The 11969-nt window shown below is 41.6% G+C and overlaps 1 protein-coding gene across 2 annotated transcripts; it reads right to left on the reverse strand.

Moving 5' to 3' along the window:
• Positions 1-684: 684 nt before the first annotated feature.
• On the reverse strand, positions 685-10748 carry e2f4 (E2F transcription factor 4). 2 transcript variants are annotated; one of them, XM_086297932.1, is made up of 11 exons: positions 10330-10748; positions 8535-8644; positions 7656-7844; positions 4118-4161; positions 3969-4033; positions 3699-3887; positions 3531-3600; positions 3211-3357; positions 3071-3106; positions 2814-2858; positions 685-2459 (listed from the first exon to the last, which is right to left on the reverse strand). In XM_086297932.1, exons 1-11 carry the CDS (start codon positions 10492-10494, stop codon positions 2344-2346), a joined length of 1176 nt encoding a protein of 391 aa, XP_086154058.1. In that variant the 5' UTR covers positions 10495-10748; the 3' UTR covers positions 685-2343. The 2 variants fall into 2 exon arrangements, with proteins under 2 accessions (XP_086154058.1, XP_086154059.1); XM_086297933.1 differs by having other exon boundaries at positions 7656-7817; positions 10330-10744.
• Between the last annotated feature and the right edge of the window lie 1221 nt (positions 10749-11969).

Below are 11969 nucleotides of genomic sequence, written 5' to 3' on the forward strand. Positions count from 1 at the left end.
TACAGTGCTTTTACTTTGAAACACAAACGACATACATACCGGAGGTGTCGTTGCTGCTTATGGTGACTTCTATCATATTTCTTTCACATTTCTTCACTAGCACATAAAATTGAATTCAAAGTTCCGGTGGCGTACAGCTGGTTGCAGCCGCCCCCTGCTGTCGCCTCATTGTCCAGCAGAAAGACTTCTGTATGTATCAGGATTAATGTCAGAAAAAAGGGAAGCAGAAAGACCTTCCTGTCCTGATAAAGTGCTATCAAGATATTATGTTCCCCTTATATGCGAAATACTTTCTCCACAGATTTTCTGCCTTTGTTTACAGATGGCAGTAAAATTGACACGAAATGCGAGGAGGAAGATAAGCGGGAGTGAGAGCCAACAGGAAGCTCATAAAATGGGATGTATGTTTATCAAATGGCTGCTATGACTCAGTTTCTCTACTTTCATCACAATGTGCAGAAGCTTTAAAGGCCATATGGCAGATACATAATAGAAGGATACTCTATGCAGATGGTCCACTATGTGTTGACCAGTAGTCTAAGAGCCTAATCCCAGAATCCCATTACTTTTATCCTTCAAGAGTTCCTCATAATCAGGTTACCAGTTACAGTTGGAATAAATCAAGTGTGTACTGTAAGAAACGACCAGTAAGTAACAAGCCACTCAAAAACATGCAAATAATATTTAAGTGTTTATTGTGTTCCATTTGATGCAACTACAGCTTAGCAATTGTGATCCTGTTAAAAACTGACTGCATACTCGAGTCTTACATGGATACAATTTGTTCAGCGACCACTGCTGGAACCCCGGCAGCTCACGACACTGTCCAAAACACGAAAACTGGATATCGACCGAAGAGAGGATGAGTAGCAACCAGTCTGTCCACAGTGACGTCAAAAGTGCAACGACGGGAAAGGATGCTTTGCTGAAGCAGGTTTTGTCGATAAATTTCTTGAGTAGCTCAGAATCAGTGGCAAGAATCCTGTAATAATATATCTAGCTGGTATAAAAAATAAATGCTATTCTATACAAGCAGTAGAGGGAGATATACACAGCACATACTGTACAAACACACGTCTTCCAGGGTAAAACAGGATGTTACACATTGAAATGATTTTACAGAAGAAAGCACTTACGTGTCCTTTGCGCAGAGAGAATAAACTAAGGTGAAAGGTGTAATTTAGAGTGATGGGCAGATTTTCTGCTTACAACAAAAACCATTAAAACTACAGAAAAAGGGATCTGTGCCACATATACACTTAAAAAAAAACAAGGATAATTCAAGAAATACACGTTTCACTGCAGCAATAAAAAAGTACATCAAAAATGCCTTTTACATACAAATGATGCCATTGATATACATACGTTATGAGTGAAAGAAGTCATTTTGGAAGGAGAGGGGAGTTTGTCCTCTGACAAACAGGAGTTAATGACTAAAGTGAGCCCGATTTTCTTAAAAAAGGAGAAAATTGCAAGTTTAGAAGCACTAGTACCAGCTTGAAGTCAGTTATACAGCGAAGTTTGCAGAAGATTTTTGATTTTAGCAAGCACCAAGTTTTACCGTTTAATTAAATGATGTTTTTTGGTCCATGATTCCTTGTATCACAAATTTAAATAGGCTTAGTTTTGCATTAAGATCATGAAACTGGTACAAAAAACACTCAAACTGAAGGATTTGAAAATGTCCCATTATGCTAAAGAAAGCAGTTCATATAAGATTACATGGTATGATTAACTGAGTGTGGCGACTTGGTTTACCTGCAAATGATTTCTCTGTGAAGTTCTAATGCGCTGGTAATACAAAATATATATTCTCTATGTACATGAGGACAGTGCATTTTAACCAGCTCTGTTTGGACTCAGTGACGTCATGCATGAACTTAGCGTGCCATGACTTTTAACCTGATAGTAAAAGGTTTCTCTTAAATCCCCGAGACTTCTGACTTAAGAGATCGGTCTATACAAAAACACACTCACAGACACACAAGCTCGCTCGCATCAAGTGTGCCCACGCAGCCGATACACAAACGTAACCCCTTATGATACATAAAAATCCCCCAAAAATATAATTCAGACTCTTTTTTCCTTGGAAAATCGGTAAGTAAAACGTTTTGTTCTCGCCTGCGTTTCTTCAGGAGGCGGCACATGGAGCTGCTATCAGAGCTCAGCTGGAGCTCATCGTGTCAGTGCAGAGGTGCCCCTAAATGCTCCTCAGGTGGGGATGGCTGTCCTGCACCTTCTCCCGCCTTCACCGTCACGGAGAGGGAGGGGCAAAACTCGGATAAAATGAGGGTCGATTATATTTGGGCCAACTGTTTCCTGCTCTGACGACAATCTCGGAGGTCAGAGGTTGAGAATGGGGACGTCAAACAGGTCACACAGACCTTCTGTCTCGTCCAGGTTGTATATGTAGTCGTGGTCACTGGGTGGAGGTGACAGGCGAAGGAGAGGAGAGAACACTGGGGGTGAAAGAGAGAAATACATGAGACCTATTATAGAGAACTGAGATCAGGCACCTTACAGCGTGGTATAAATTAGAAATACACAAGCAAATCATTTTTTCCAAAAATCCTTCACTGCAATTTCCTTCTTCTCCAACAGCTCGACATTCAATTCCAAACAGAACGCAGATATTTGTAGAGTCATCTCAGCAGTTGAGCTCTACTGGTTCTCGAGGGATAAATGATGCTTTCGTCCAAATGAGCCCAAACACGTTCGGGCTAAGATTTTCCTGCACAAACGCTCCACTTTGGAATCTTTCTGGGAATATCTGAGAAATACAAATATCCCAGCTCGTCTGTAAGCAAACATACCTTCTGATGACATCAAGTCCTCCAGCAGGTCACCACTCATGATCTCTGTCAGAGGAACAATAAAATCAAGAGACATTTTTAAAGCACCAAGTCTGCAGGAGAATGAAGACAAGTGGCCTGCATCAGCAGAAACGTTCCTAAGGAAACGTCAACTTCTGCAAGAAGCCAGAACGTCAGGATCTGGTAAATATTTCCAATGCACTCGTTCAATGTACAGCAACCAATAATGTAGCTACGTAAGCTCAGGAGAAGTTTACCTTTTGTTGGGTCAAACATTTCAGAGAAGTCCAGCACTACAGAGAAAAGACAAAAACAACCAAAAAAATAAATAATAATAATAAAACAGTGTCACAGGCAACTGTAACCAAACCTTTATTAGAACAGGGGTAACACTCACACTCAGATGGACCTGACTTCATTGGTTCGAATCCTGCAGAGGCAGAAGACGACGCGGGACCGTCCAGAGAGGCGGACGACTGCAGCTGCTGAGTAACTGCAGCGGGCGTTTCGGTTGTTGGGCTGAGCGCTGTGGTGGCTGTCACCTCTGAGATAAAGGCAAGAATCACACAACAAAAACATAGTTTGACATAATGTTGGACAAAATGTGAACCACGATAGGAAACGGTGTGGGTGTTGAGAGGAAACGTTCCAGGCGCCATTTGTTACAACCAATTTTCCCCGTGTGGGACAATTAAAAGATTACTCGATTCTCCTTACCCGTTGCTGTCTGGATGGCCGATGTGATAGGAGCTGTTTTTGTGGGAGGAGCAACAGCTGTTTTAGGGACCTGCAGAGGAAACAAACAAAGGTGGTCCAGTACTCTAGTATAAGATCACTGTTCTTATTATTGGCACTTCAGACTCACTAAACAAAGAGAAAATGGACCTGTGTGGTGGCAGTGGGCAACTGGGAGGTAGGTGTTGGAGCTGGGAGGTTCTGTAGGACGTCATCTGGAGGAGGAACGGGCAAAACAACGGGAGAGGCACTGGAGGGGTCTTTATTGACCAATAAAACTTCAATGGGACCAGATGTACTTTTAAGACGGATCTGGTATTTTCGCTGTCCGTTGAGAACCTGCACACACGCACAGTCGGAGACGTGAGCGAAACAACAACCGGACCCGAGAGAGGAAACTCCACCACAGACGTCACTTACAGATTCTGGTATGGGCACCTCTAGCTGTGTGCCTATTGGAGCACGGATGGCGAGGAGAGTGTCACCTGTGGAAGGAGGTGGCGAGTGAGAACAGTTGCTTTGAGTGAAAGAGCGAAATGCCTGCAAATCCAAGCGTGCGAAACAATTACCTTTAAATGCTCCACAGAGATCTTCGTGCTTTACATAGGCCATAGTATGAATGTGTTAAGTGCAGCAGCAACCACATCTGGCACACAAACTCAAGTGTTCTCAACAGCACACCTTTGTACACAAACACTAACAATGACTGACAGACATTTAATGAGTATTTGAAAGAGTTCAAGTTTAAGCTTGAAAGAAGAAACCTTTACATCTGTAACTAAACTGCATATTTATTAGACGCCCTCAGAAAGTCCCCGAACACCTTGTGACATCATTAGGAGAATTTCCTCAGACATTAAAAGTCACGGAAGAAATGCTTCACCTGTAGTTCATACTCTCTGAAGACCTTTGAACACTAATATAGAGGGTTATGGTTGTCTTTCATTATGCTGCAGCTCACTGTGCAATGCAGACACGAGTCCGACTGTAGTCCAACCTACCAGTCAAAGGTTTGGACACGCCTGTTCAGTTCATGGTTTTTCTTTATTTTTACTACATTTTATATAAATACTGAAGACATCAAATATATGAAGCAAGACTTATGGAATTATGTAGCAAAGGAAAAGCTGATAAATAACTCTAAATGTGTCTTATATTTTAGATTCCTGTAAGCAGCCGCCCTTTGCTTTGTTGACAGCGCTGCAAACACTCGGCCTTCTCTCAACGAGCTTCATGATGTCGTCACCTGAGATGGTTTCACTCCACAGGTGTGCCTGTCAGCGATCATTTGTGGAATTTGTTGCCTTGTTAATGGGGTTGGGACCATCAGGTGTGTTGTGCACAGCTGACAGCCCTATTTGACAACTGTTAGGATTCATATTATGACAAGACCCAATCAGCTAAGTAAAGAGAAACAACAGCCCATCATTACTTTAAGAACTGAAGGTCAGTCAGTCCAGGAAACACTAAAACTCTGAATGTGTCCCCCAAAACCATCAAGACTACGATCAAACTGTCTGACATGAGGACGCCCAGGAAAGGAAGACCAAGAGTCACATCTGCTGCTGAGGATACGTTCATCCGAGTCACCAGCCTCAGAAATCATTAACAGCAGCTCAGATTAGAGCCCAGATAGATGCCGCACAGAGCTCCAGTAGCAGACACATCTCTACATGTTCAGAGCAGACTGTGGGAATCAGGCCTTTATGGTCAAATAGCTGCTGAGAAACCACGACTGAGGAAAAGCAACAAGCGGAAGAGATTTGTTTGGTCTGAGAAACAAGGAGTGGACGTTAGACCATCTGTGGTTTGGTCTGATGAGTCCAAATTTGAGATCTTTGGTTCCACCTGCCGTGTTTTTGTGCAAAGGTGAAGCATGGAGGAGGTGTGATGGTGTGGGGGGGGCTTTGCTGGTGACACTCTTGGGGATTTATTCAAAACTGAAGGCACGCTGAGCCAGCACGGCTACCACAGCATCCTGCAGCAACATGCCATCCCATCATTTATGTTTAACAGAGCAATGACCCCAAACACACCTGCAGGCTGTGTCTGGGCTATTTGACTAAGAAGGAGAGAGATGCAGTGATGTGTCAGATGGCCTGGCCTCCACAGTCACCTGAACCCAGTGGAGATGGTTTGGGATGAGATGGAGTGCAAAGGAAGGCAAAGGGCCAACAAGTGCTCAGCATCTCTGTGAACTCCTTCAAGTCTGTTGGAAACCATTTCAGGTGACGACCTGATGAAGCTCACGGAGAGAAGGCCAAGAGTGAGCAAAGCAGGAATCAAAGCAAAGGGCTGTTAGGAAGGATCTGAAATATAAAACATGTTCTGAGTTAGTTCACACTTCTTTCCTTTACTACTTAATTCCAAGGTGTTCATTCATAGTTTTGATGCTTTCAGTCAGAATCTACAATGTAAATACAAATAAAGAAAAACCATTAATGATAAGCTGTGCCCAAACTTTTGACTGGCAGTGTATGCCAATACCCACAGCTGAATCACGTCAGATCTTTGGCATTGCTCAGAGTAACATTTATGAACCTGCAGCATTATAAAGAACAACAAAATAAACTATCACAGCTATGCAGATGACACACAAATATATATCACAATGTCACCAGGAGACCGAGGCCCTGTACAGGCTCTTGGTAAATGCATTGAGGAAATCAATGACTGGTTGTGCCACAATTTTCTCCAGCTAAACAAAAACAAAACTGAAGTAATAGTCTTTGGTGCCAAAGAAAAACGATTACAGGTCACCAGAGAACTTCAATCTATACATCTAAAAACCACAAACCAGGCGAGAAATTTGGGTGTAGTGATGGATGCAGACCTAAACTTAGAAAAACACATTAAGACAATAACAAAGTCAGCTTACTATCACCTCAAGAATATATCAAGGATCAAAGATCTGATGTCTCAACAGGACCTGGAAAAACTAGTCCATGCATTCATCTTTAGTAGGCTTGATTACTGTAACAGCATCTTTACAGGTCTACCTAAAAAATCAGTCAGACAACTACAGCTCATTCAGAACTCTGCTGCTCGAGTCCTCACTAAGACCAAAACAGTGGACCACATCAGTCCAGCTCTGAGGTCCTTACACTGGCTGCCTGTCCGTCAGAGGATAGACTTTAAAGTTCTGATGCTGGCCTATAAAGCTCTGAATGGTTTAGGACCAAAATACATCAGTGACCTCCTGACCCAGTATGAACCTTCCAGATCCCTCAGGTCATCTGGATCCGGTCTTTTATCAGTTCCCAGAGTCAGAACCAGACACGGAGAAGCTGCATTCAGCTTTTATGCTCCTTATATCTGGAACAAACTCCCAGAAAGCCTCAGATCAGCTGAAACACTCAGTTTATTTAAATCCAGGTTGAAGACTCACCTGTTCTCAGCTGCATTTGAATAAAGCACCAAATCCACACTTTTAAGCTTAAATTTCAAAACTTACATTTAACTACTGATTTTATCGACTGTTTTTTTTAATCAATTTTAAATCATGCTTTTTTTTGTTTTTGTTTTCAATGTCTCTGTAAAGCACTTTGAATCACCTTGTTGCTGAATTGTGCTCTATAAATAAACCTGCCTTGCAGTACCCACTAGTTTATAACTCTCACACAGGTATGCACTAGATCTGACACTGCTCTAATTAAATACTAGAAAACACAAAATGTACAGCTGCTGTTATTGTGTGTGTGTGTGTGTGTGTGTGTGTGTGTGTGTATATATATATATATATATATATCTTCATACATTCTTATATAGTTCTATACTGTGTATTGTGTATTTTGTTGTACAGTTATTTTATTTTTTAACTTTAATTTTTATATTTTATTTTATTCCTTCCTAGTTAAATTTACCCTTTTTAATTTTCATATTTATTTCCTATCTTATTCATAGCCTTTTCATTTTTTTCTTTAGGGCACGAGCAGTCGTCCAAGCATTTCACTACATATCGTACTGTGTATGACTGTGTACGTGACAAATAAAATTTGAATGTACAATCTAACAAGCAGCTTCAATAAAGCCATCGTGTTAAAGCATCCCTGACCACAGGACAGACCACTTCCAGCTAAAACCCACAGACTGTGCAGTGAAGGATATGGGCTGTTGTTGGAGTCATCTGTCACGTTCTTGATGCTTTGCTGGACCCAGACTCTCTGCTGGTCCAGCTCGTGTTCCCGAAGGGCCAGGTCATCGAGCTCCGCCTTCAGATCAATCAGCTTATCGGCTATCTCTCTGGTGTTGCACCCTGGACCAACACCCCTAAAACACAACGGTAATAGCACGTTTCTGTACAGAGAGGAGATAAAGACGCCTTCATGCACACACAAAACTCTTGGCCACTGATCATCTGTTTTTTATTAGAGCCTGGACTCTCAGAGTCACATTAATTTGCCCGAACCTGAAAGATTTGAAAATTTCAGAAAGTTTACTTATGCGTAATTAAAGCTTTGATATTCTTTTCTCTCCTGAGTAAACTGAAATGTTAATGTATATTATTATAATATATTATTATAATATATCCTAGAAGTTGCAGCTACGGTAGACGGGGTCTTTCTATTTTTCATGCGGTGTTATTGTAACTCAGGTGGCATTTATAGTGCATATGGTCTGTGGTCAGTCCTACAGCCCTCATGATTTATGCAAACTGAAAGTCTGAATGTGCACTTTTCAGTTCATTAGTCATTTCTGTCCCGTTACCACGAAGCTAACGCCATGAGAGCATCTTCCATGAAACGCAAACATGCAAAGAATAACACCAACAGGCACCACAGTCCTCAGGTTCTCACCTACTGCCCGCCTCTCTCTGCATCTGTAGCACATGCCTCTTGTGCAGAGTGGAAGGTTTGGGAGTGATGCAAGTTCTTGCAAAACATTTATGGTTTCAAATAGCTTGTACCATCATTACCTAAGCACATCATCCTTCTGTCATGAAAGCCCTGTCAATCACTTGAAGAACAAAATGAAATGTGGACTTACTTCCATTGAATACTATTTTTGGACTTCTTCTCTATCAGCCCAATACCTTCCAGCACGTTAGTGATGTCATAGATACGCCGTTTCTGACGCACAGCCAAGGTGTCTGCCGCCTGAAAGACAAGAAAAATTCATTTAAAACACAGACGACAGCACTTATGTAGCTAACGCATAGACAGGGACTGTGGTATCTAGGCCAACAGGTGCCCTGCAACAAAAAACTTTTAAAGTCACACCAAAAATGGTGGCATAATTTTAACTTCCTTCCTTTCTAGCCCAAATCATCTGATGTGCAACATGCTAACATTAACCATATGGCAAGTGCTGATACTGTAAGCCCACGCGTTATCGTCAGGGCCTGTGGCTAAAGTGGACTCATGGAAGTTCCTTAATGACAGCTCTATTTGAAAATTCACGTAACATAAATTCATATACATTCCCAACATAAAATGCTTCACCCTGCAGCACGCAAATGGCCTTTCAATTATTTTATTTATTTATTTATTTTCAGCCTAAAAATCAGGGGAGAAAATTGTTTTTTGGCACCAAACTAATTTCTGTCAGTTTTTTCGTAATGGCTCCATATCTCAATAACAGGATCCCTGGAAAAATGAAAAAAAGTCCTTTGTTGTGTGAAAGTTACAGAGTATAACTACACAACTACAGAATGAATCAGTAAATTTGTTTCATTATCATAGCATTTTTGCACTACCTCCAAGCACTTTGCTCTCCATTGTGTGCCTTTCTATTGTTTTATTTATAGACTGTATACATCTCTTCTGTTTGCCATTTATTCCTGATGTCTTTACTAACCTATACATAATTTTGTTGTAAATGTACAATGACAATAAAAGGGCTATTTTATTCCATTCTATTCTAATAAACTGCTGAAAATTAAAGTTGAGGAGACAGGGAGGGGAAAAAGAGGGTTGGCACTTTATCAGCATTGCACAGTGCAGCTGCGAGTGTCAAAAGCTATGAAGCCAATCTATCTGCTAAGACCCAGCAGCCACTGTGACACAGTCCAAGTAATGCTTGGCTGGTCAGGCTGCCTTCTGGTTCACTGGTTTAAGAAAACATGAATGGCAGTTTGTGAAAGGCTTCTATTTATAACACGAGCTGAGAAGTTTGGTAAAGTCTGGTTTTCACTTTAAAAACACGTTTTAAACTTTACGACTTTGACGCCAAATAGTATAAATAGTACAATATTAGACTTTTCAGACTGTAGTTCTATTTATAAGTGTAGAAGAGCACAATTATCAAGTACCCAGTTACTTATGGTTAATCTAAAAGCAGCTCATTGTGTAATATCAGAAGCGCTTATAACAAGGACGGTGACTGAATGCACTGTCCTTTAGGACACATGCTCTCCGAGTAGCTGCGGGGAAACTAACACAGTGAATGCATGTCGTTAAGTGACAAAGACGTTATCAATCAGAGAAAATTTGTTCATGTGTGAAGATGCAGCAGGGTCGAGTCAAAAGAAAGCGACAAAAGCTGACCCACTTTTTAAACTTTGAATCTGCAGGGGGCAGAGTCTGAAAAGTTGACCGGTGTTCTCAAAGTTCACTTGTTGTCTTTGCTCAGTTCTCTAGCTAAAAACTTGAAAACAACATTTAAGTTGCGTTTGAAAGTAACCCGGGTGTACTGAAACTGCAGTGCCACGAAAGAAAACCGTTCGAATTAGCCTGTCATACAGCTAGGCTAGGCTAACAAGCTAGCGAAAGTGTAACGACAGCGGGCAGGCTCCAAATGACATGTGCTAGCTAACAACAAAGACCCCTGGTTGCATGCTCACAGCTTTTAGGTCCAGCACCCCGTCCTTCGCCTCCTGTAGTAAAGTCACAAACTTGGTCGTGAGCAGCCCCAGGCTCTTTTCGTGCCTGCTCGGGGTCTGCGGCTGCAGCGAGTCCCCCACAGCTACCAGGTCGCCTCTGTTACTGGCCGACTCCAGCTCCATCATCACTCGGGACCAGCTCCGTACTTCCCCCTGCCTCCCCGACCAAAACCAGCCAGCGAGCCCAGGAAAGCACGCCCAGTCAGATAAGCAGAAGGCCGGGATAGCGCGACGGCTTTCAAATGTGCTGGTGTAACCCGCGTTTCTCCAATTTATTGCCCCAAATCAAGCCGAACAGGCTGAACACGGTAATTCAATGAGCGAACAGTCGGCGGAGAGCCGTTGGCCACGCGAGGTATGACGGGACGGTTCAATCATTCAAGGGAGTGTCTGCGAAAACTCCATCGTCAAAGATTGTGGAATAAAGCGACAGCGCCAAGACTTGTACAGTCATTACATTGTTTCTAGTGCGCCGTTCTATTGTTCGCAATTAAAGGTTAATTTGCAAATTCTTTTCGCTGTTATTTTCGTTTATAGCAACAACACTGAGTTTTTCCGGATTAATGTAGTAGTGCTAGTTTCAGACGCACCCTTACTGACTCAAACTTGAAGAAAACACACGCACGCGTCAAAGCACGTACACGCCTACGCTAGCTTGCGTGCGCGCGGGCAATTACTTTCTAGGATAGTAGAGTATAGAGTATTTAGAATTATTTAGAATTAAGAAGTCCTTTAAAACTACACACACACAAATATCTTCATATACGTTATATAAATAAATAGTATAAGTTGCCCCACAGACTGCACGACATATTTTTAGTCTGTATATTAAATGTACAATCTTGTGTTTTTTATATATTAAACGCGCTTGTACACGTATCAGTGATTCATATTCTAGTATTTCTCATTTGACTCTTCATGGCACCTGACCAAATTCAAATGTTTATCTGCGAAAAAAGATCATGCGGTTGAAAACATTAGGGAAAGGCGTGGTGTACTTCTCCTTTTTTGTCGGCATGCTAGTTTTGTACACTGCAGATTGTTCATTTGAATGTTTTGGTTTACCACCAACTTAGACAAGCATCTTACACAAAGTCCAAGCTGACGTTTATAGTCGTGTGAAAAAATTTTTAATCCCTTCCTGATTTCTTAGTAGTAAATTCAACAAAATCAGTGTTTGAATGATTAATATTTTATTAAGGAGTAAAAAAAAAAGCTATCCACGTCCCTCTGTATATAAAATAAAATAAAATAAATAAAAAATCATTCTCTAATTCCCTTGGCTAATGAGAGTCATTATCTACAAATGGAGAAAACTTGGAATAGTGGTGAAATGCAGGCCCTAGTTAAGATCGGTGACCACCCGTTGCTGATCAAAAGTAAAACAAGAGTCATCTCACCACATTTGGAGAAAAAAAGACTGATGAGACAAAAGTTGAACTTTTTGGAAGGTTTGGATCATAAAAGAGATCATCATACCACCCATTAAGCGTGGTGGTGGTAGTCTGTTGGTCTGAAGCTGCTTTGCTGCTTCGGGACCTGAATTACTTGCTGTAAGTGATGGAACAATAAATTCTCTCCCTAACAGAAAATACCGAGGA

The sequence above is a fragment of the Aulonocara sp. 'chitande type north' Nkhata Bay genome, linkage group LG7 (assembly GCF_057382095.1).
Source record: "Aulonocara sp. 'chitande type north' Nkhata Bay isolate Kocher_YH1m ecotype deep benthic linkage group LG7, A_spYH_male_GT1.1, whole genome shotgun sequence".
In the NCBI taxonomy this organism is placed as follows: Eukaryota; Metazoa; Chordata; class Actinopteri; order Cichliformes; family Cichlidae; genus Aulonocara; species Aulonocara sp. 'chitande type north' Nkhata Bay.